The sequence below is a fragment of the Scatophagus argus genome, chromosome 9 (assembly GCF_020382885.2).
Source record: "Scatophagus argus isolate fScaArg1 chromosome 9, fScaArg1.pri, whole genome shotgun sequence".
In the NCBI taxonomy this organism is placed as follows: domain Eukaryota; kingdom Metazoa; phylum Chordata; class Actinopteri; family Scatophagidae; genus Scatophagus; species Scatophagus argus.
The window spans coordinates 8,822,086-8,846,727 of NC_058501.1; the positions used below are offsets into that span (position 1 = coordinate 8,822,086).

At 40.3% G+C, this 24,642-nt stretch overlaps 3 protein-coding genes across 4 annotated transcripts; all 3 read right to left on the reverse strand.

The window, feature by feature from the left end:
- Positions 1–3,472: 3,472 nt before the first annotated feature.
- On the reverse strand, positions 3,473–5,863 carry lratd2b (LRAT domain containing 2b). Its single transcript, XM_046399101.1, has 2 exons — positions 5,663–5,863; positions 3,473–5,339 (listed from the first exon to the last, which is right to left on the reverse strand). Exon 2 carries the CDS (start codon positions 5,132–5,134, stop codon positions 4,325–4,327), a length of 810 nt encoding a protein of 269 aa, XP_046255057.1. The 5' UTR covers positions 5,135–5,339; positions 5,663–5,863; the 3' UTR covers positions 3,473–4,324.
- A 2,759-nt stretch (positions 5,864–8,622) lies between these two features.
- nsmce2 (NSE2 (MMS21) homolog, SMC5-SMC6 complex SUMO ligase) lies at positions 8,623–12,557 on the reverse strand. Its single transcript, XM_046399102.1, has 6 exons — positions 12,159–12,557; positions 11,450–11,562; positions 11,047–11,200; positions 9,760–9,851; positions 9,419–9,525; positions 8,623–9,009 (listed from the first exon to the last, which is right to left on the reverse strand). Exons 1-6 carry the CDS (start codon positions 12,271–12,273, stop codon positions 8,898–8,900), a joined length of 693 nt encoding a protein of 230 aa, XP_046255058.1. The 5' UTR covers positions 12,274–12,557; the 3' UTR covers positions 8,623–8,897.
- An 87-nt stretch (positions 12,558–12,644) lies between these two features.
- On the reverse strand, positions 12,645–24,642 carry washc5 (WASH complex subunit 5). Of its 2 annotated transcripts, none has more exons than XM_046399099.1 (29): positions 24,501–24,642; positions 23,661–23,931; positions 23,194–23,339; positions 22,889–22,973; positions 22,646–22,746; positions 22,009–22,201; positions 21,667–21,819; positions 21,386–21,499; positions 20,759–20,930; positions 20,348–20,475; positions 19,901–20,030; positions 19,445–19,557; positions 18,800–18,966; positions 18,454–18,529; positions 18,198–18,308; positions 17,620–17,760; positions 17,002–17,082; positions 16,704–16,805; positions 16,362–16,541; positions 16,077–16,201; positions 15,735–15,897; positions 15,359–15,461; positions 15,156–15,235; positions 14,593–14,696; positions 14,190–14,319; positions 13,937–14,033; positions 13,483–13,636; positions 13,208–13,295; positions 12,645–12,904 (listed from the first exon to the last, which is right to left on the reverse strand). In XM_046399099.1, the coding sequence occupies exons 2-29, from the start codon at positions 23,844–23,846 to the stop codon at positions 12,848–12,850; spliced, it is 3,480 nt and encodes a 1,159-aa protein (XP_046255055.1). In that variant the 5' UTR covers positions 23,847–23,931; positions 24,501–24,642; the 3' UTR covers positions 12,645–12,847. The 2 variants fall into 2 exon arrangements, with proteins under 2 accessions (XP_046255055.1, XP_046255056.1); XM_046399100.1 differs by having other exon boundaries at positions 23,661–23,851; positions 24,501–24,633.

Here is a 24,642-nt window from a genome sequence, read left to right on the forward strand (position 1 = left end):
CCAATCAGCTTCTGTTATCTAAGAATTTAGACTCTTCTCTAGATGCAATGACTAAATCAAAGATATTCCCACATTGTCGTACAAAGCTAACCTACACATGGTGTTTTGTATCTTTGCCCAGCCTCACTTGCGACATTTATGTTCTTGTTTCTTTGTTATTCGCTTTGAACCATCATGATGTCTTTGTATTGTTCTGCATTTCCCCAGTTCTGGCTTTTAACAGCGACTTTACCTTCACAGCCTAATGCTCAGTCCTACTAAGCACATTTGTGAAGAGTGAAACAGAGCACAAAGGAAGGAACACCGGTTGCCTGTCTGTATGTGCGGTAGCATACAAAATGAAATTCAATTGTTGTGCAGCGGAAAAGTAGCAGGAGAGGCACAAACAGAGTAAAACTAGGCTACGGGAATGTTTTGAATGTTTTGAAAAAGGAGAGCACAGAACTGGCTGGGAATGGACTTTGCCATTGTGTGGCTGAAAAAACAAATGGCCACCCCACATCATGACAAGAAAGAACCACAGTCCAAATCAAGCCGGTGTCCTATATAAATTATTAACTCAGTACAGGTGGATGGCACTTTAAATTCCAGTGAAATGTGACTGACTAGTAATGTGACTAGTTGCAGCACTATGGAACAATACTTGTTAATTTTAGAAGTATATTTTAGAGTTTCATTATGCTCTCCAAACACAAAACATGATTGAGATGAGTGGGCAGTGAAAAAGGCAAGACAAGCAAAATGCAACAGCACTCTGTCCATATTAAGAGCTGATGAGTTTATAAGTGAGGAAACAAATTTCAGTGGTTAATTGTTCACCTGAATGCGGCCTGGTTCTCGAGAAGTATCAAATTCCACTGTTCACAGTTCTGACAACATTTTGATTAAAAATGAACTGAAACATTCAGCACAATGCTGCTAATCAAAGGCTGGTGTAATCTTAGTCATCTGCTTTACTATCTTATCTTATAAGCACACTCTCTTTCCCACCAGCCATTCATACATCCCATTCTTTACTGGTTAAGGAGGAATCCTATCTATTGGCAAAAACCTTAGCAGCTCAGAGATGATGTTTATGCAGCAAAAGTAATACTGGCAATCTAATAAAAAACCCATGAGGTGTGATTCATGTTCTGAATAGTCAAACACATAAAACTGAAAGTGTCCTCAAACTATCCATCTTTAAGCTACACAGTGTTTGTCCCACATGGATAACGATCTTGCACTGGCTTGAGGCCACGTCCAAAATACACTCCCACTTCCTGTAGGCCTGTCAGATAGAATCTCCTCATAAGCACACTCCTCCAAAGTTCAGAGATGTTTGTGTGTAGGAGGAAGTTTATGGAGATAATGACATTTTGTAAACATAGGGTGGGTTTGATTTGAGCTCTGGCTTGTACCCAACTTCTGTCATGTTGCCAGTTTTGCCAGAGGGGTGTGGGCTTTCCTCCAGTCCTCCAAAGGAAACATGACAGACTCGCTGGCCAAAAGGCTGACATGAATAAGCCAATATGTCAAACCAAAAGCTTCCCCTGGTCTTTTACTTTTTCTATCATGAAAAAAGATGATTTTGAAATAGATCACTTTGAAACTGATCGCTCTCACTTGTCACATATGATCTAGTTTGGTTAACGATAGCAGTGGTGGCCTTTTTCTGAAGTCTCAACTCACTCAATCAGGCATGCACAATGTCCCAGCTTTCTTGAGATATTGGACTGAATGTAAAATTGGTGCAATTTTGTGTAGACAAGCTAATGAATGATACCCTGTGAGAATGTATTTTTAAATTGACTTATATATACATTAGCAATTGTTTTGTGAAGAAGAAAATATATTCAACATGTTTACTATACCTCAAAGATTCACGTTCTGTGTTTTGGTGAATAACACCAGTAACACAAATGTAAACAGAAACTTTGTTTATGAGAAAACACCGCAGGGAGCCTTTAAGATTTCACTAGCCTGACAATAAAATAGTACTCAAATTTATGTTAAATCAGCCACCAGCTTGAACAGTTTTCATAGTACTTGGTAAACTATATGTATGCAGAGATCACAGAAAAGCCTGAAATTCATGGACAGAAAATCAAATTGAATGAATGAATTATGATGTAAGTACAATTCCATTTCAACTTTGTCACACATGATTGAAAAATGTGAGTTAATCCTCACAATTATACAACTGTACTGGCAGCTGCTTTAACATCATGTGCTTCACCCAATTCTGCATTCTGATGGTGATAAAAAAAAAAAAATGTGACTGATGATCATAAATATGCATCACATACACAATTTGTATTTCATCACTGTGGTAGACCACAGAGGACTGAAGAAATGCTAATGTGTCCGGCAGCTTTCCTATACGATATCAGTGCTGATGGTGATCCTGCTTTGGGTCCAAGGGGACGTTACCTGAAGCAAAATGACTACAGCATTATCTCTGTGCAAATATTACCAGAGGAAAACAACCAGGCAAAATACCTCATCTACCGACTGGCTATGAGCCAATCATCAGCTTTCTCCGAAACAGAGGAAATATAAAAGAAAAACAAGATGTCTTGCAGTTGAAAACAACCTCAGTCTGCTCTAATTTCCGTCGCAGACTCTGTATGTGAACATACTGTTAAGTATTTCACAAGCTTTTCATTTTTTGACATTATTGGTGAGACACTGGCATTTAAAATGTCACAGGTATCTCACTTTTTTGCATCCATTCCCTGTTCTAATCTGATATACTATTTATTTTAGTGGCCCTTTTCTCCATCACGGTTTTAATCTTGTGAAATTATATCAACAGGAATCTTATCCCACATACATATTTTATCCCCAAACTCATACTGTATCTTTACAGAAGCTAAATGGGAAGGAGAATCACTTGGCTTAGTTGAAGTTGAGCATATTTGTGGGTATACACAAACAGAGCTGCACCTTTGCCCGCATTTTAATGAAGGCTGTAATTCCAAATATGAGTGAACATTCTTAGCCTGCGGCTAAACTTTCAAAACTGACTTATCTTCAGTCGGCAGAGGTGTAAACAAAGCAAAATGTCCAGCACAGTTGGAACACAACTTAACACAAGCTAACAAAGCTGATGTTTAAGTAGTTTGAGGGAGCTGCTGCTCTGAAGCAAATATTTTGATCAAACCTGGCAGCAGCAGCAGCAGGCCAGCCAACACTCTTCATCAGACAACAACAAACAAAAAGCAGGGATTGTACTAGTTGAACAGGTGTAGGTGTGTATCTTGAAGGGCGTGAGCTGGGATTGTGACGCTCGTGTAGCTGCTTTCAAACAATCCGTGCAGTGGTACACAGTGCTGGTGTTTATGGTGTTTTGGATGCAGGGTTTGGTTAGAACATAGAGTAAACCTCACCTGCTTTTCCTGAGACTGATAGTTTGAAATTATTGATCACCGACATCGCTATATATTAAATAATGGTCAGTCACAATTCACTAAAGAGAAAAAAAAAAAGCTTTACTCTTCAAATATATATTTATTTCAATATTCCTTCATACAAACATCTTTTTTGTCCAAAAAAATAAACTGTTGAAATGGATGAATCAATACAAGTGAACTGTCAAAACTGTGAACAGCGTCCGCAAGGTAGTCAAAAAGTGGGCAAAGTCATGTGATGACTGGCTATAAAGCAACAGTTAGGGAATCCGCAAGGTTTACACACATTAATAAAAGCAAGGAGACAAGTCTCTTCCACTCTGTATTGATGTCCAACACCTGAGTTGTACAGGAGCAAGCACTGTCAGCACTCTCATCAGGTAGAAGTACATTGGGGAGGTTTTGCTCCCCTGTGCAAAGATTCATTGGATTAGAAAGATAATTATGGACAATTCAATTCTGATTTCATCCCCAAATGATTAGACTGCAGGTGCAGCTCAGATGCAAATTATGTACCCATCATGAAAAGTCTTTACTTTGGGTTGGGTGTGAAAAAAATTCTGTGATTTTTGAAGAGGAAGGAAATTTCCCAGTGTGAAATTTTCACTCGATGCCGACCCAAATCGGATTGGGAGAGTTTTGTTTTGATTGTTGGAACCTGCTTTGCTAATGCACTTGAGAAAGAAACAAGTGTCACCCCACTCATTTCAGAGAGAGAAAAAAAAGACTTTAAGATGTATTTGCACTCCTTCTGAAGATTCAAACGCTCCCAAGCCCACAGACAAAGCTTTTACTGGCTGACTTGATAAATACTCCACGCTTTGTTTTTAAGCACGAAGAACTGGGCATTTTCCACAGAACATCTTATTTAGCCTACAGGTCAGATCCGCATCAGGTGACCAGAGAATCCACTACGATTTGACAAAATGTTCTTATTTGATTTCATGTGTTGCGTTCAGGTGGTTGGCCAGCTCTTGCATCACGGCATCTTTGCCAATCTGATCGTTCCTCCTCTTTTCCATGATCACGTCCTCGAGGCTCTGAAACTCCAGGACGTGACTCTTCTTCTCTGAAAAGCGTAATTTTAACTTGTACGGCTGCTTTCCAATCCTGATCTCACCTCCGATTTTGAACTCCCGTTTGCCAAACCGGCACCAGGCGGCAAAACACTCCGAGTTTCTCCAGTACAGCTCTCTGTCCCTCGATCCAACATGATCCAGGGCGTTGCGCACAATCACCTCCGGTGGTAACGCACGGTACCTGTAGAGACCGTTCACTATTCTGCCTTTTTTGCCCTGGCTCACATCGGTGAGAAAGTTGTTCTTTATCTCAGCCCTGTGCAAGTGAACCACCTGGAAGTCCCCCACGTAAACAGCCCAGTGTGGATACTGTCCAGTGGCCACAAACTCCAGCAGGTCCCCGGGTCTGCACTTGTTCAGGAGACTTTCCGCAGAGTGAGTCGCGGCTCCGGTGTTTCTCTCGTAGACGCACTCCTCTCGGTAGTGAATGGAGCACTCCAGCTCATCCTGAGGGTCGAAGGGCTTCTCTTCGTGTTTCACCGTGTGGTCGACCGATGAAAAGTGGTCCAAATTATCGTCCTGGTCGTCGTCGCCGTCGTCGTTGGAGAAAATGTAAGAGACACCAATCCGCTGTCCGTCGTCGTCCGGGTCGAACCCATTTGGGTCCGACGTCGGCACCTCTGCGTAATTTAAATGCGTTAATTTCTCCACCTGGTTCCCCATAAAGGTGAAAGGCGGACTGTGGGATAAAGCTGAGCACACAAACAGGATCCACCTGTTCTTGGCGCACTCACTTCACCGCGGAGAAGAGACGGGAGGAGGCGCAGAGCTGGGCTGTGTTTCAACTAAATCCAAAGCGGCGAGGACGGGCACCAATAATCCATGTCCAGCTGTACATAGCCTTCAAATGAGCTCCACCTGCGCCGACCTGTCCGGAAATAAAGAAGACAGTAGCTCAAACAACGACGTCAACACAATCGAAGCCGATCTGCAAGTCACTGCTGCGCGTATAGTTTACATTCCTAACAGGTGTGACCTGACACACCTGTTGGCTCACAGTTACCACGATACTCACTAAATACAGCCTAACCACTTCTATCCTTACTTTTTCCGTCAACCTCGGGGCTGTTTGACATCAACTACTCTTCTGCTGTCCTGTTAATCTTCCTCAATTGTTTTCTTAAAAAATACTGCGGTTCATTTTGCTCAGGGCAGTCCAGAGGAACTCAGTGGACAAGCAGGCGGACTCACCTGCAGTTCAGCCCCTGACAGCAGCTCCCACACTCCAGTCGTCACATCGGAAAAACAAACAGGACTGTTTGACAGTGTGCTGGCAGCTGCTCTTTCCTGTGTGGTAACGGAGTTTGCTGTGCTCTACAGACCGTCTGTAGTATGAACCACAGAGGTTGTTGCAACGAAACTCAAGCAGGATCCAGAGACTACAGGGAGGTGTTTTCTTTTAAAGCGACAGTGCGCCCTTTTGCGTCTTCACGTATTCAGTCTCAAGTTTAATTCAAATACATAGAAAAACATGTATCTCTCATGTGAAATGTTTCCACTGCAGTTAGATTTGCATGACTGATTATTTTGAGAAATTTATTTAAGTAAATTTCTGCAGTTAATTCAGGTAAGCAATATCATTTGCTGTAATAGTGTGGGCTTACAAGAATGTTTTTCATTGTAGTCTATAACATGCACATGTGGCATGTCATGGGGATGCATAAATAAAGAGCATGATAAAGCCCACTTTACTGTACTGCACACACACACACACACACACACACAGTGATGACAGAGTGTTTTTTCAAGTGGGGTAAATGATACCACAACATCCAAACATACAGGAGCATAGGCTATAGTTTATATCTTGGTAATAAAACTTACAAGTTTCATACCAACCTACTGATAAAAAATGTTAACAAGGAAATGATGAAAGCAACAAAACTTTCATGACGAGTGCAGCAGACACATCCTGTACAGGCTACAGGAAGGAAAAACACGTAGTTGTTGAAGGCAAGAAGAAATACATTCATCTAGGCTGTTTATTCAGTGCTGTCATTTTTAATCAGCACTGGGTGATTAGATTTAGAGAGAAGGTGTGTACAAAAGCCTGACTTTGGTTTACTTTAGGGCATGTCACATTAGGATAAGGACCATAAAGGCTAAATGCTATTAACTACAGCTTTCCTCATCCTTTCAAACACAAACTACAAAAGTAGTTTATTTAATAAAATCAAATGTAAGCTCAAATGCAAAACTGTGGGCATACATTTTTATTCCATCACAGAGTCCCATTGAATTTGAGGATGTACTAATGTAAAGAGTCTGACATACTGTATGTTTATAGGCCTACAGTCAAATCAAAACTGACTTGAGCTGTACATTTCTTTCTTTATAATGACTTTGTGCTGGATTTTGCCTCCAAACCTCTTAAGCTGTACAGAGTAACATATCTGTGATGCCAGCTGGGATATCAAAACAGTGATGGAAAGTATCTCTGAAATGCCCCAATTATAGTAGACCTTTTTCACAGCAGACATTTTGATTTGTCATAGTGGGAAAACCGCAGGTGTCACTAATAACAAGGACAATAGCTCGGTTCTATTCAAGCATCCCAATAAATCCAGACTGTGAAGCAGCATGCTCAAACCAACACCGTGAAACTGAAGCAGCGTAATTCATTCATTTTATCATCTACACTTGTACTATTCCTAATGTGGCCTGTCCTAATGTGGGACCTTAATGCAAGCAGTAGAGTTGCATAAGCAATGCTTAATTTATTGTTTTGTGCTCCACTCTATAAAGTTCTGGTACGACTTGAAGTCATGAACTCCTGTATCCACCTCAGAGTTGGAAGGTCATGTGGGCAACTTCAGAGAGAACACACTTTCCTTGACAACTCTATAAAGGTGTGTCGACAGCACAAGGAAGCAGACTCATGTTTTGATAGGAGTGTCAAACTGTGGATTTAGGCCCAAAAATCAGTGGGAGGGAAGCATGACGCCTGGATCAAACCAGTTTTGGAGGAGAGCTCCTCGCTGTTCTCCTCCCTCTCCATTCTGTACCAGCCAGGACTCCTGTGCCAGGAAGTGAGATTGTGTTCATTTTCAGCCAAAGGTAAAAATCCTCCTTGGACAATCCAGATATTGAGACTTACAGTGTCTCAGGCAGCCATTACAACTACTTCTTGGAGCTTTGGAACAGATGAATGTGAATTCCACATCAAACATAACCAGAGGAAAGCAAACATCCATGGGGAATTGATTGGGTTGTTTTTCCCCTCAATGCCGTGTGTCTATATGGTATTGTGATTGAATTTCTGGGGGTAATTACAGTTCCTGCATCCATCCAGAGAATCAGCTTTAATGGCTCTGCCTGTGGTACGGTGAATGCAATGCTGGTGTGTGCTTGTGAGTGCACTTTCTGCAAATTGAACTGTTGTTGTGAAATTACCTGTGACTTAACATGTTGTGCAGTAAGCAGGATTAGATTTGCAGAATGGCACTTCAGAATGAAGCAGAATGGAGGAAAGAATGAGTCAACATTAGCCAGATCATTTGTTGCCACTTAATATCTTCATAGTCGAAAGGCTCTTAGCACTGTGTGACGCACTGTTTAGAGCGAAAGAGCAATTAGAGATTTTTAAAAATGTCTGATGCAAGGTTATTAAAACATAAGCTTCACCTAGCTTCATCCCAACACTGCCTTTGTTTGTTTCTCTTTGCAACAAAGACCCTTCACAGTGAGCGAGGGCAGGCAGGAAAGGAGAGTTTTAATTACGTAAGAACATGCCTGCTGCTTTTTAAGAAAGAATCGGTTTATGGTTCGTTCACAAAACAGGAAGTTCTTTTAGTACCTTCAATGTCCTACTTCAGTTAACTGCATAAACTGGCTTATTTTAAAGGGGGAGGGGGCACAGAAAGATGTTATAATTTCCAACATTAATTCAAATACAAATGTTCACTAACCTGAATACCAAAAGAAGTACTTCTAGCATATATAGTTGCCAGTAGCGGTTGCTGTAGTCTACCAGTAATCCTGTTGCATACCTGGGTTGAGAATTTGTAATCCAGAGATGAAAAGTTCATTTCTTCTGTTCTGGCTATGCAGGGCAGCGTGCTCCTGCAGACACTGCTCTCTTGTGGTTCTGTCACCTTACTGCACCACGTAGGCCGCAACACAAATGATTAACCCACATGCACAATTAGTAATACAAGTCTGGCAACTTTAATTATTTACATTTGACAAGAGGGAGGAGATAAAAAAATGTTCCAACTGAATCACAAACAAGTCATCGCTTCTTCAATTCTAATTTAATTGGAGTTTTCCTTAAGTACAAATATCGGGGGGGAAAAAACTACATTAAAAAACAATAAACGTTGGTTATCAACTATGAAACAACCATAGCTGCTTACAACACACTCCTGTCTTAATATACAAATCATTTCTGAGGCATGAATGATTCAGCCAATAAAAATGTGGAGTACTATGTCCGATTGCCCTGTCTCTTATGGCTCTGGATCTTTCTCCTCAGCATCTGATCAGGAATCAGATCCGTCTCTTTCACATCTGTGTTCCCACAGCCCACCACAGGACAGCTAGAGGACAGAGAATGAGAGGGTAAGCCAACACGTTGAAAGGGTATCAAAAAACACAAAACTGCAGACAAGTACAACAGCATTCCATCAGTCATACACTGAATCAGACTATGGAAAACCCTCTTGAGGTTTGCTGTAATAATTGTGCGTGTAATGTATACAGTGACTGCAGTTAGGACCCAAGACAATAACAGGCAAATTTCTTTGACAACAACATAAACCTGCACTAGGATTTCATCAGTGTTCCTCTGGGACCAGCCACATTTAATTTCATTCCAACATCAAAGCAGCATAATAAAGAAAATGTGAATTAAGGCAGACGGCTGGTCTCATGCCAGCCTGCCGAGTTGTTTACTGCTATAAAACCTGACTCAACTTTCTAACAGCCCTCTGAGGGAGAGTGTATTACCGGCATTTCTTTTTCTGGCTGTGTTTTGTTTTGATCAGCCCCAGTATGGCTCCTTCGTCATAGTTGTGGTTACACTTCTTATTCTTCACCGGGTTCACCATCTCCACCTTGAGTAAAGACACACAGTTGTTTGTTATATAATAAAACACAAAAGACCAAAAACGCAATGTAGTTGCTAAAGCATCAAGTCATGGTGCTTTTTGTACATTTTACTGACACTGAAACTAATGTTTGAATGTAAATAAACAGATAGGGATGTATTAAGATGGAAAAAAGCATTCACTGTGACGGCACAAATTGCTGTAAAGTAAAATGACCATAATCTGGCTGGAGCAGTCTACCTGTGTGAGTGGGCAGGTGAAGTTGACTTGGCTCTGTGTAACAGCTATGTCCTCATCTAGCTCCTCCATCTTGTCTGCTGACTCTTGGCTGCCTGAAAACAAGCATGCATACAGTGTTCTTACAGATGTTCAGTCACAGTAAGAAACACAGTAAGTAAGAAACAATGAACTGGTTCAGTGACAAGACGGCAACAGAATATCCAAAAGGTAAATACATGGATTTAGAGGAAACATGTTCCTCTCAGCTGCTTATAAATTCAGAGCTAATCCTGAATGTTATTAAGAGCAAAACTACATGGAAACATTTAAGTAATGAAGAATGTGCTGCGAACCAAACAGCACCACCATTTCACACATTCTTACTTAGCATGAGACACACAACCTCTTACATTTATACTGCAGATGCACACATAGCCTTAAGACACTACAGTTACCGACAAGCAGATACACAGGCATCTAACACACCCACCCACACATAAAGCAATCTCACCTTTTTTCTTAGCTCAACTATAAAGTTCACAATATCTACTGCTGATGTCCCAGCAAAGCTACAACAATCGAATAGTCAAAGTTCAGCCTGAGCTTAAGGTATTAAAAAGACACACACATTGCCACATTAAACTCTACCGGGCAACGATAAACAATAAATGAACGACCCAGGTCACAGGGTTAGTCAAGTCAAGAGATTTTTATTGTCATTTCAGCTGTTTACAGAACAGTGAACAGTGAAACGAGACAGTGTTCCTCCAGGGACCAGGTGCTACACTATTCTTACATATTCTAATTTCAGCCTTTAAGAAAGCAACATGTAAGCTTCATAAAGTGCCACTCATTTAGTAAACAGTAACGATGTTTAATGGATTAAGCCTTCACACAATACAGTACAGCAGAATACAATTATCTCATATACTCAGTTTAGTTCACATTTTGAAATTTCTTATCTCACACAGTCCAACTTTAGGCACTGAGTCAGACTGGCTTAGCAGAAATTTCAGTAACAGTGTCTGCAGAGAACCTAAAAATATGGCACTGTCTTTGACCATTTTTTTTAATAATGGGCGTAAAGAGGACAACAATTAAGAAGGAAAAATAATAGAAAATAACAGCCACAGGGTGGACGACAAACATAATTATTCAACCATAAACTCTGCAAAATCTGGTGTGCGTGTTTGAATCTTCTTGGCTAAAGAAACCCTCCTGCAGGCACAGCTGTTATCAAAGTCTGTTATAAGTACACAATGCATTGCACTGAATCCACCAGTGCATAAATACAGACACAGGCCTTACCTTGGTTGAGAGAGTTCTTGATGCTGTCCTTGAAGGCCACTACTTTTTGGTGATTCTGCAGATCGGCATCAGAGAGTCTGGCTATTCTCTCTGTGAACTGCTCCTTCACTTTGGCAGACAGGCTGAACATGGCCTCTGGCTGCTGTGTAGTAACCTATAGAAACAAAAGTAGGTTAGGCTTATTCCTCCATCTTTTCAATTAGTGTCAGTTGTAAGTTAATAGCGTTAATTAGAGTTAACTGTAGTATTATTTCAAAATAACACCTTGGCATTAGAAAAACTGGGTGTACATGGCGTAGCAGGACCCATCGCCAGTGCTGAATGACCTTCCAGAGAACCAGTTACCTAACTGCACTTTTTTTCTGCAATTTAAGTCATTATCCCAGAAATGGGTTGCTCTTACCTCTGCTGTGACTTGTTGCACAGCATCAATAAAGTAGTTAATCTCCCTGTCGAGCTTGGCACACTCCAGAATCATGTCCTCCAGCTCTTTGACGGCAGGGTTCTCTTCTGTATCTGCAACATAACAGCACACACAGGGTCTGAAATAGTATTCAGATCATTTACTTGAGAGTAAAAGTAGCAATACCAATACCACATGTAAAAGTCTTGCAGTACTAGAAAAAAGGAAGTATTAGCAACAAATGTATCAAAGGTACAACTACTCATGCAGAATGACTCCTGCAAGTATATTACATACTGGATCATGGCTGGCATTAATATGAAGTCAGTCAAGGTTGAGCTAATTTTGACCACTTTGTATATTGCTGGGTAAACTGATCTATACCAGTGTATAATATGTTATAAACTTATAAAGTTGTTCGTAAAATACAACAAAAGCAAAATATTTTAATTAACTACTAAGTGCATGTCAGTTTAAAAAAAAGAGCTGAAGGTAGCATAAAATGAAAACATCCAACAACATAAGTTCAACTAACTTTGCTCACTTATCTCAAAATTAAGCAACCTGCTGTACATTAATAAATACGCTAGGTTTCTTTCAACGACGGGAAATATATTTATTAAATCAATAGCACCATAGAGGTAAGAATTCTTAAAATATCCCTGGTTAATGTGTGGCGTTGAGTTTATCAAAAAACAATAATACTTACCGTGACCTTCGGCTAGGTCCATAGCCACATCTGTCACTATATCCATTCCCGTACCGATGTCTGCCTGACATGATTTCAGGCTCGACAGTGTTCCGTGGACTGCGCTAAGAGACATTACGTTGAGTATCTTTTGTCCTCTAAGATCACAGACACCATGTACATCACCTTCTGTTAAGCTACCGGTAAATATCTATACGTTAGCCTAACTTGCTAACGTTACCCACTTCTGCTCCGGCTAGCTTAGCTCGCTAACCGACGAGGTACAATGAGTGCGTAGCCTATTATTGTGTGTCAGTTTTTTCTACACGCGTTTATGAAGAGGAGCAGCCAAAATGAACTACATGAACACGGAAACGACAAACACAGACCACCCGCTTAAAAGTAACTACAGGAATGGCTCAGGATTGACTTCCGTGTTGTTTTTTTCAAAGTAAAAGCCTCGAACAAAAGATCCAATCATTCACAGAAATCAAACAAAACAATATATTATGAACAAGAATTTTTATTAATTAACTTGTGGAAATGGCACAAAGTGACAATATACAAGGTTGGGAAGTTAAGTAATATGTAATTACACTTTGTTTATCTATGTACAATCCTAATTTGACAAGTCAAAATGTCTGCAGACTGAAATGAAAAGAGCCTATGCCAACAAAAACATAATTTGACGAAATGCTTCATCCAGTTTTTCACAGTATTGTTCTGAACTCATCAAAAATGAAACTGGGCACATGGGCTTCGGCCACCTTGGAAGAACAGAGAAAATAAAGCAGAATACACATTACTATTTCAACAGTACATACTGTAAAAATGCAAGACATAGTGACTCAAGAATGTTATAGTTATGTCTCATTCAGGGACATTTAGCATTTCTTACAGTTGAAAGGTATTACATCCTACTTAAAAACAATACAGCTGCTAAACACATTGTAGAATTGTCAGTAGTCAAACCTCAGGCTTCCTACCAGCTGCAGTTGATGTAAACTGTTGTAATGTATCACATTTTTACAACATTACTAGCATGTTTACTAAGGTCAAAGTTGTCCTACCTTGCGTGAAAGTTTTGTGTACTTCACATAGTCTTCCAGAAACATCAGAGCTCCCACTACATCAGAGGGTACGTCAGGGATCTTCTGACTGTGATGGGAACAAATGAAAATTCAAATGAAAATTCATTTAAGTTCATTAAGCCATAACACGGTACATTTAAGAAAAGTATTCAAACAGACCAAACAAAAAGTGAGACAATGTCTTTATTTAAAATACACAAAATGAAGTGTAAATTTTAAACAATTATTCTGTTATAATAAGTCTGCTTTGTTACCTTGTGCACTGCTCCATGATAGAGCGAATGAACTGACCAAGGAGAGCCAGGAAGTGTTGTGTGTATCTGGAATGGAACTGCTTGAGCAGAGTGAGCACGCCGAGCACTAAAGGAGGCCAGTCAACTGGGTCTGTGGCTTTCTTGCAGGTCATTCCTAGGAGAACACCAAGACTGTCAGCTGTGTGGTCATTTACATGTCAACACAGCCTTATATACCACTAAGCCTGACTAACTAATTGAAAAATCCACCACATAATTTATCACTACTATATCAAGAATCTGGTGTGCTCACATTCCTTATACCTTCCTTGTCCAAGTAGTAACTTCCTGTATTTTCCCATACCTTTCATCTATCCTAACATGTTTAAAAGCATGGTTGGGGAAAACTGTGTAGCTTCTCAACCAAGCTTCTCTGAAACTGGTTTGACTTGTAAACTGAAAAAAAAAAACTTGCCTTGGTTCTTGCTGTACTGAAGTTTAGGCAGCTGAGCAATAATAAACAGGAAGTTGATGATGGGGAAGTAAGGCAGGCGCTTTGTGGTGATGTAGATCTGTGACAAACATTAACAGAAGAAAAACGGTCAGGGCATTCTGCAACCTATAAGCCTACAACACGGAAAATAGGCAGAGAGAGTTGCTGAAAATCAATTATTATTCCTCAAACGCTAATCACATTGTGTGTAAAGCAACACCCATAATCTCCAGACCTTGTTCAGTGGGTTGTGAATGCCAGCAGCCTCCAGGTGGGCAGTAATGTCATACAGAAGAGTGTTGTCCTCTTTAGGGTAGGGCAGCGATGGATCCTGGTAGTGAGCTTCAATGTCTGCCAGCAGAGACCTGGCAAGGTCACAATAAGAGTTGACATATGTGAGGTGAATAGAAGAGTTTGAAGAAAATTTTGAATTGGAGCAACAATCATTTTTCAAATTAGAAAAGGTCACATCATATATTTTCTTCTTAAATCCAACAGCAAGAGCATTTACATGAAGCTAATAATATACTACTAGAATAAAGAATTAAGAGTCTCTCTATCTCTCTCTCTTATACACACACACATATATATATGTACACACATATATGATGGCTTTGAGGTAGTAAGACTGGACTGACTTGTTGAGGTTTTCCAGGGCAGCAGCCAGGTGTTTGGAGTCAAACTTGCAGGAGTAGTTCAGCTCATTAGCAATCTGCTGTCTGAGAATCTGCATCTGACCCACCTATAACAAACACATACTGCATAATTAAAGGCATCATATGTGAGAATTGTTGGTTTAAAACCAGCCATTCAAAGTTGCTCCCCTTCATGACTAGACTGAGAGCAGCAGTGGTCAAGCAAGTTAGACAGTGAATGAGGAGAGGGTGCAGCATTAGCGTGAACCAAGCTCTGAAGGGATTACTTTTGTATGAGTCTATACATTGTTCCTGCATTTTATGCCTTTAACATTATTTTTACAGCACTGTGTTTTTATTGGCACTGACAGATGGTCTACAATGAAGAGAAGCACGAACATAGAGGAGACTGGGAGGGGGTCAAGATGCAAAAAAAAATTGTAAACACAATTTGAGCTCATGTTTTGAAAAACGAAGCATGAATATTAAGTATACAGTATTTATAAGTATCACAGTATTAATATATTTACAATATTAATGATTAATTGCTATTCATTGAAAAGTACCTTCATGATGGCTTCCAGGTATGCACCCCAGATCTTCTGAGTTTTGGCCACAGCACTGGCATACACTTTGCTGGCATTAGCTGTTGCAGAAATAAAATAAATAAATAAATAAATATATCATATAATAATAATAAATATATTAATGTTTCTCAAGAAATAAAAAGATCCTGACAGGCTGTAGGATTTCTTAAATAAATACCTACCCACAATGCCCTGGACTGGGTTGACAGCACCCAGTATGGCTTTAAAAACATCCACCACAGCTTTGTCCCTCAGGATGGTCTTCTGAAGCATTGTCAGGAAGTTCTGATGGGAGAGGCAGGTAGCAAATGTGCAATACAGTTCGGTCCATATATATTGGTAAAACTAAAAGTTTTTTGGCCTTTGTACACCACCACACTGAATTTGAAATGAAACACTCAAGATGTGAGCAAAGCAAAGACTTTCAGCTTTAATTCAAGGGGTTTGTTGCCACACTTCTGTCAGACCTTGAATAAAAGCTGAAAGTCTTAACTTTGTAACTTTTGCCCATTTTTATTTCAATAAGAGCATAACCTGAGATATTGTTATGCTAATTACCTGAAGTTCCTTGACAATCATGAAGCAGAGAAGACGGTCTAATCCGTTGAGACCAAATGTTCCCAGGGTGTTCTGGATCTCAGAGAACAGCCTCTTGTTGGTGACCTCTTGGTGGCTCTTAAGGTCATACCAGGTGTTCATCTGGTCGATGTAGGCCGTTAACCTGTAAAAGGGAGCATTATTTATCAAGAAAATAGTTTAAGATTCAGCATCAGATAAGGTCAAAGCTTGGATCTCCATCTTCAGATTAAGGCCCAGTTGTTCTGACAAAAAAAAAAACACTTCCTAAGATTTTAATAACGGTTCTATTTCAATTTCACTGTTATACTTCAGTGCACATACTTGGGGTCAGTGATTCGGAGGATCTCCCTGCAGAGACGACCAATGAAGGTGGCAGACTCATCCACAGGAGGAAACTTTGGAATGGGGATGTGGGTGGACTGGTGCACACTTTGCCAGTCCTGGATCTGATTACAAGCAAAGAAAGAAGCAATCAATCAACTCCAGTCACTGACAAACGGACAAACAACCAAAGCATCTCATATTGATTAAAGAAAGATGAATGTCTGTACTATTCAGGGATGTGGTCAGAAACAGTAAAAAGCCTGCTAATGGGATGAGCCTGACCTTGGACCTAAGGAAGCTGTTGCATTCCTGTTCCACATTGTAGTTGATGATACGGGACACTTCCTCCTGCCAGATTTTAAGGCCATAAATGCTGACGTAGTCCTGAATGTACTCAAACGACCTGTAGAACCCATCCATGGTGGCTGCCATCTCCTTCAACTTGGGCATCAGCTCACTCAGCTAGGAGAGTAGAAGATTCTTTAATTTCATCTTTCCATTTTTCAGAGATTATAATGAGCCACTAAAAATATGTTCTACACTGTATTCTGGCCAAAACCTATCCTGTAGAAACTACAGTAACAAACAGGCAGTAATCAACATATAGTAGATCAGATGTCTGACCTTAGCCTTGGGGTTGAAGATCAATCCCTTATGTAGAGCATAAGCTACCCTCTTTACCAGCTCCTTCCTGATGCCATCCTCCAGGAGCTGCTTAGGATCCACCTAAATCATCACACTGTGTTAGTAAAGTAAATTTCACTACAGTAACTTATTTTGGACTTCTCAGTGGCTGATGTCAACACCAAATCCTTGCTTGCATTTTGCCATATAGGCAAAGGTGTTTTAATATTCTATGATAATGGTAAAAGTGAAGGTAGAAGACTGAAACAAGTTCAAATAACTTAATCACATCATTTACCTTAATGATCCCAACAAGAGTGGTCTTCATCATCAGGATCCCCTCAGTGAAAATGGAGATGTCATGGGTAAATTTGGCTACCTATGATCACAGGAAGCAGAACGGCAATTAGGCATACAAACGGCACAAGAACCTTCAATTAAATGATTAGTGTAATCTAAAGAAAAGATATTCTACATTGACTTGACAAAAGAGATGCCAGTTCATACTGTACTTTAACAGTATGTGAAGAAATTTGGCATGAAATTCTATTCAAAAGAATAATCGCTCTAACAACCGCTTAATTTCAGTGCATTTGACTCGAAAATATGCCGTGTCAATATCAGCCTCACATATTCTATATAATGCAACTCAAGTGTGCACAATCAGTTTTCATATAAACCTCCTTTCTGAATTTCTATTTCACATCAAAAGCTGCAAGTGAGATTGAAAAATATTCAGAAGTGCCAGCTGGTGTGATTGCCTCACACTCACATACAAGTCGACATCAAAACAGAGCAACTCGAGGCCTCTCTTTCTGCTTTGATTTAATATAATATTTTTCTTTTATTCTGAACGTGCCCAGAGCAACACACAAATCGCAAAGCGTGACTGTTTCAACCGTAACAATTGTTTTACTTCATAGCGAGCCCCAAGCTGGGAGTAGTCCTTCAGCTTGTCCTTATCTAGCCGTGTGGGCACCTCCATGATGTCATGAATCTGAAGCTTGATGATCTTGGCCAGAGAGGTGAACATGCTCTCTGGGATGATCTGCAGCACCTGAAAAAAAAAGATTACATACTCAAAGCTGAGCCCCAATATGAATTTAAAGTACGTCTGAGGGTTTGTTTTTTGAAACAGAAGACTTGAGATTAGTCTTCAAAAGCAGACGGTGCACAAGGCTGAAAAGTCTTATGTACAGCTAGGAGAAGTAAATCCTCTGGTATAAAGTAACATGGCATGTGGCTGATGAAACCAGAAGGTAATAACATCTTAAGGTATACATCCACTAAGTAACAGTTTTGGGGTAAATTTGCCAAATAGTTTGTAGAATAGTTGTAGAAACATTAATCATGACTGCAGCTGTTACTGAGCAACAATTTACAGCATTCAGAGCTCACTTGTTAAAACGGGGAAAGCATTTTAAAACCAAGATCATATATGAGTGCCACAGGAAATGATGAAGAGTGCATCCTCATATCTGAAAGGTACCGTACCTTTCTTACATAAGCCACCAACTCCCCAGAGTAGAACTGTGAGACACTCAGCAGGTCAGCACTGTTGGCCTGGTTGATACGCAGCAACGGAAGGTCCAGTGCAGATGCCAGCTGGTGACACACACACACGCATTATTATTTTATCGTCACAGGTAGTAACTCACCAAATCAAGGCAAACATACAGAAATAATTTATAATCTTTTGCCAATGTGTGAGCATGTGTGCAGGGTAAAAACCTTCAGAAGTGTGGCTCACCTTGAGAAATGTAGCTCTCAGTTTGGTAACCATGGACGGATTGACTCTGATGCTCTCCTGCATAATTGATGTGAAGCTGCAGAATAAAACATAAGACAGAAAAAAGTGGTGAAATCTGCTATACAGACAAAACAAAACCTAAACACAACTTAGTTAAAAGTCAAAACAAGAGCAGCACTGCAGCCCTATTGATATTTTATATGAGAGGCTTAACAGACTGTCTCACAGACTGTCTACTGCTACTGAGGAGGCTTCTAAGAAAAAAAATAACACGAACTACAAAGAAAGCAGTTCCTAATATGGCATTAAGCTAGTGTGGCTTTAATGTTTATAAGTGATTAAGCACCTGTCAATTATCTGCCACGCATAGGACAGGTCTCCAACTATCTGCATGGTTATGAGGACCTCTTCTTTGATATTGATGGTGCGGATCATTTGGTGCAGAAACTTCCTGGTGTCAGCCAGGAACTGACACACCTGTAGGTTGGACTCCAACTGGTGGAACTCTTGGACCTGAAGGCCATGACAAAAACATTGTTAAAGACACATGTAACTGTACTGCAAACACATAGCTGTGTCCAAGGATTGAAGGTACTTCCATGGGAGTTCTTGATGTTTAACAAAACAATTAACCATTAAATTTCTGTCTCATGTGGATAATTTGGTACTGGCACAGAAGACCATCACCATGGACTAAATAACTGTGTAAACAGTTATTGGTGGCTATATAAATAAACATAACCCATTGACATTTGACATTTTTTAAAAATCACATTTAGGACGTATCTTATTCCATAAGAAAGTGGCAGGATTAACAGGAGAAAATGAGGACACTAAGCAAAACAATATGAAAAGATTCAAATAATGTTAGAAAATTTAAATTCTAAGGTCTTCAATGAAGTGTCAGCAAATCAAATATTAATGATTAGCACCAGCATCTGTTGGATGTGAAAATGTAAAGTTGCCATGAAATATGATCCATCTTGCTCACCTCGACAAGAGCCTGAATGAGCTGCACTGTCTTCCTCCCAGCAGCTGTTGAGTCCTCGTAGTTCAAAGACTCAATCTGCTTTGAGATTTCTCTGAACCAGGCCTGTAAGTTCTCTGTGAGGAGTAATAGAGCTGTTTAGTACAAGTGGAAAGAGAAAGTTATCAAAGTATTCTTCACAAGTGATGGTTAAGAAAAATGGGTCTCTCTAGTGGAGCCACAGAGTCGCAATGATAGAAGTAAGTATGACTGATGTAAATTTAATATGCTTCGTCCTGAATGTGTATCCCTGATGCATTTTGTTCCTACCTCAACATTTTTCTCTAACCTGCTTCAAGCCTAAACTCTTTTAAGCATCTGTGTGCACAAAATGCTGCACGGCTGAGGTTCCTTTCAGTCACTGCCACATCTTTGCTGTGTGTTATCCTTCATCTCACCCACCCTAACAGTGTAACTCACCATTTTTCTCCACCCTGGTAAGAGGTTTGACGCCAGAGAAGACTTCGGCCAGTTCAGTCATTCTCTCTGACCCCTCCTTCTTGTAGCTCTCCCATTTGATCTGCTTCTCTGACAACATCTGCTTAAACATCTGGAAGAGGGACAGCACAGATGCCGAGTCGATGAGGAGGGATCAGTCAGATGAGATGTGTAATGAGAACATTAAACTTGTGTCCTCTCCTCGTCATAAGACTGACTAGCCATATGCTGTCTGACTGTACGCTAATCGACGACACAGGGGACAAAACTAATGAGAAACACAGTTGGCTGGTTCACTTTGGAATTATTCTGGCATTAATTTCACACTGTCACACTCTCTACAGAAGAGAGAAGCCCGGTGTGTTGCTTGTCTTTCCATGTTTTCCCTGTCATTGTTCACATTATTGAGCATTGAAGAGAAGCTCTCACCTCTTTGAGTGTGAACTCAAACTGAGCAGTGTCCAGCAGGAGCTGGAACAGGATCTTGGGGTTGTACTTGGAGTCGTTGAGCACTTGGTCTTTAATCTGACGCAGTCGCTTGTTGTTTGGATCATAGGCTGGAGGATAATGACAAAGTGAGTAAACTGTAAATTAAAAACCTATTTTTATTGACATTGTATTTCCAAAGATTCACAAATTTGGAGCTAATTTATAATATGAACCTTCCAGCTCAACTAGAAATGGACAAAATTGTCTATGTTTCTCCAAGCTACGTTGGATTCCAAAAGGAAAATAAGATTATTGGGAGAGATCATTTTCTTTTAAATCTGTATGTTGTTTTCTTATTGGAAACTAGTGCATGTTGTGCCTCTGAAGTAAAAAGCTGCCCAATATTCTAACCTGACTCTGCACAGTGCAACATCAACCAGCGAATAGCAACATTGCAGTCCCTCAGACAGTTGAGTAGTTTGGGAATGTTGTCCAGGATGATCTCTTCCCTGAGGAAACCTTCCTTCAGCAGCTGCTGCACCTGAGGCCTCAGGCTCTCCATGCCTGCTGCATATCGAGTGGCCTAAACACACAGTGATGGGGTGAGGGTGTGGGTTGGGAGAGATGAGATTCAAAGCATCTTTGACCTGAGATGATAAATAATACATTCATTCATTCACTCGTACTAGTGGCTATTAGGAAGCATGGTAACGTTTGCAGATGACACACTTGTTCAGTTGCTTCTTCCTGCTACATGTGCTGACCTCTTCAAGACTACACCTTAGCACATGTCTGCTCAGTTTCAGCTCATGTACATTCACCATCAAACTTTAAGTTTAAACACGTCTTTTCAAAGTCACAGATTTGAGTAATACTCACGCATTTCAATTTATATTCTGCACAGTCACATTGGATGACTTACAATTATGCGGCCGCAGTTATCAGTACCTGCATACAATAGTGTGCCATACTGAAGGACTATAAATTGGAAAAGATGAAGACTGTGTGACACTGAAACCAATACAGACTGATTAATACCTGCTCTTTAATGTTGGCAGAGTCTAAGGTGTAGTTAAGAGCGGTCTTAGCAGCTTTGTATGGTTCCCAAGCCTCCATCAGGTTCACTGTGATCCCCATGTAGATACTGATAACCTGCAGACACACAACCCAAACACTTCAGCGCAACATTCAGCATAGAAAAACAGTGGCAAGCAAGACAGTGAATGGCAAAATGCAACACAGTGAATACCATAACATTTCATTAACGTGTTTATATCAGTTTCAACATGCACAGTTCTACCATATAACAAATGCCTTACCCAGTTGTCAGGGAAGTACTTGTCCACTATCTCCCTCATCTTGGCCTGCTGGGTGTGCAGTATGGGTGGGCTGAAGTAGAGGCACACATACAGCATGGCTGCCTGGTTTGCCAGCGCTGTGCTGCGATGCTCTGGTAGAGGGTATGCAGACACCTAAAGGAAAGGAAGAGATGTGATTTTAGGTGCAGATCATGACAACTGACATGGTCTAAACCCACTCAAATTGTAACAGTCTCATAAAATTTGCATCAAAGGAATACTTAGCTGTCATATGAAAGAACCAAATTTTTTCATTCTGGTTTCTAAAAAGTTCAGAATGCTGCTTGACCCAATGTTTCTCACTTGGTTGTATATGTCGTCCGAGCGCAGCCTGCCAATGACCATATTAATAAAAGTGGTGCTGATGGGAACTCTCTGGAAGTAGCTTTCTGGGTAGTTGGCCGGCCGTTTGGCTCCTGGCTGACTGGAGTAGCCGGTGCTGCGCAGGAGCTTGCAGATGTCATCCAGGTTGGAGTCTGCTGATGAACGAGCAGCACTGGACAACATGTGAAACAATAAAATAGTTGGACACGATTTAAATAGTAGTGAGGAGAAAAGCAGAGTCTTGCTTCTTGGTATTAATTATTGGTATTGGTAAAGCATATTTTGATTCTACTAAATGATTTTGCAAAAATGAATTGAAATGTTCCATCTTAGACCACTGCAACAAGAGAAAAAATAAGTGCATCTGCATCTTTATTATAGTACACTTACAGGGGTGATATATGAACTTAGATGCAGATGAAGATCAGGTACACCAACTATAAGGTTCACTTTGTCTAATATTTTAAGCGAATGCAGGTAGTCAAGTAAAATGACTCAACTTCGCTCTAAGCGAGGTAAAAAGTGAATCGAGCACTTCAAGCCAGTGAGTCAGCAAGCAAACATGGAATGTGTGTGTGTGTGTGTGTGTGTGTGGGTGTGTGATTCACAAGCGCACCTGTATCTATAGTAGGAAACAAGCATCCTCTCTCTGACCTCCCCTTCAATTTTTTGGTCAATAACCAGCAGCATGACTCCATAAAGGTAGAGAGCCTCACACTGAGTGGAAGAGAAAACATGCACAATCAACTTCTGTCGTGTCTTGTCGGTTAGTGTTAATGTGGAATATTAAGGACTAGGAAATGAAATCAGTTCCCGTTTTGTTACAAGACGAAAACTGATTTGCCTTTGAGTTACTTACTAAAAGCTGTTTCCCATCCTCATTTAGAAGCACAGTCTCCAGGGTTTGCTGAATATAAACACCCTCATGTAGGTCATCCAAATATCTAGAGAGGAAAAAATAATAAAACAACGCCTTATAATATTTATCATGTTTGGTGTTTGAGAAGAGTGTGAATCAAGGTCAGGGACTATGTTTTCATTACTTATCTCAAAAGGCAGCTCAAAACATGTTTTCACATTCTAAAAAACTTTTACTTTTGAATTGATTGAACTGAAAGTGAACTGAATAATAAACAATCAAACAAATAAATAAGCATGTCTTGCCTGTTAAGATCAACTATGTATTTGTGGACACTCTCAAAAGCCAGATAGAACCTTGACAGAATCTCAATATTGTTCTCTCTGAACTCTTCATCCAGGTCTTGAAGGTCAGGTTTGGCTTCCAGCTTGCTTTCATAATACTCTGGACCCTGACGAAGACACGACATCACGAAACAAGTGCACTCAAAACTGCGAAAAATGTAAACACAGCTCCCAGCAATGGTAGAACTCTTTTCCAACAAGAAAGCAATTATTTTGATAAATCTTACACACAGCTAAACTGTTCATGTCCTGAACTCTAGAAAAACCCTACAGCAGGATAATGACTACATTACCATGAACATGCATCACATGCTTCCTTTCCTCTCCTTTACATGTTACTGAGTTGTCACTTCAGCACTTGTATGTTCATATTTGGCCCAGGGACTAGACTGTATCTAACTGTTCAAGTGCCCTGATGAAATCCATACCTTAAAGTAGCTGAAGTCACAGATGATGTCTCCATATTTCTGCTGGTCGCTCTTGTCCTTGAGTCTGAACACTGCAGGGATGAAGTCAGAGAGGCGCAAAAGCTCAGCAATGATGGCATTCCCTCTAGAGACTATCCTGAGGATGGCCTGGCCACACAGGTTGTTTTCTGCCAAGAAGTCCACCATCTCGGCTGGAGGAGGAAGAGGAGGATGGAAACAGTTGTACTTGATCCTGTGTTTGTGCAGCAGACTGACTGCTTGAATACGCCAGCTGATAAATGAAAAGCAGAATGTTTTAAAAGGAAGGAATATTAAAAATGTTTAATGTAGTTTAGATTTTTTTTTTTAGTTTTAGTTTTTTCCAATTGGGAAATTTTGTTCATCCTGCTGAGGGGAGGCTTAGGTGTTAACTTACATTAATATTACCTTTACTATAGCGTTATAAGAGCAGCCTACTTTGCATGAGACCGCAGATTTTCTCACTGGAAATACATTCGACAACACTAATGTTACTGTTAATCCTATTATTTTTGTAGCGTTTTAACACCCCTGGGTTTCACAAATTCCAGGTTTCCCGAAGACACATTGAAACTCAAAATCAAACACTTTTGTTTGGTTTCTAAATGGAAGGATTCGAGGAGTTATTATATGGTCATACACTGCTAACTACCATTAGCATATAGCCTCCTAGCTACTTTGATTAGCTCTGATGCAGCAGACTACAACATATGAAAAGACGTAAACATATCTTGGTACGCTAACGTTTTGCGTCTGACTTATTTACTTTAAATAGTCGCAATTTTTAAAAGTCAAAGACTAAAAAAATGTTATCTCTTTTACCTCCTTCTACTCCCTGTTTACTTCCTCATGACCAACCACATGACTCTGAGGCTGGGTGTGTTTGATTCTATTCATTCAGTGCGCCGGAGAAGAGCGCTGAATGATCAAGTATGGCCCATGTTTTGCCTTCCAGCTCTGAAAA

Bases quoted from the DNA above. Each gene is read 5' to 3' on its own strand.
- lratd2b (XM_046399101.1), bottom strand. From the start codon at position 5,134: ATGGGGAACCAGGTGGAGAAATTAACGCATTTAAATTACGCAGAGGTG.
- nsmce2 (XM_046399102.1), bottom strand. From the start codon at position 12,273: ATGTCTCTTAGCGCAGTCCACGGAACACTGTCGAGCCTGAAATCATGT. The intron at 11,201-11,449 runs GTAAGAGCAACC...TTGTTTCTATAG, and splicing joins TGCAACAAGTCACAGCAGAG to GTTACTACACAGCAGCCAGA. The intron at 9,010-9,418 runs GTAATACACTCT...TCTGTCCTCTAG, and splicing joins AGCCAGAAAAAGAAATGCCG to CTGTCCTGTGGTGGGCTGTG.
- washc5 (XM_046399099.1), bottom strand. From the start codon at position 23,846: ATGGTGGACTTCTTGGCAGAAAACAACCTGTGTGGCCAGGCCATCCTC. The intron at 19,558-19,900 runs GTGAGTTACACT...TACTCCTCACAG, and splicing joins TACCAGGGTGGAGAAAAATG to AGAACTTACAGGCCTGGTTC. The intron at 17,761-18,197 runs GTACGGTACCTT...TTTTTTTTTCAG, and splicing joins TGGTGGCTTATGTAAGAAAG to GTGCTGCAGATCATCCCAGA.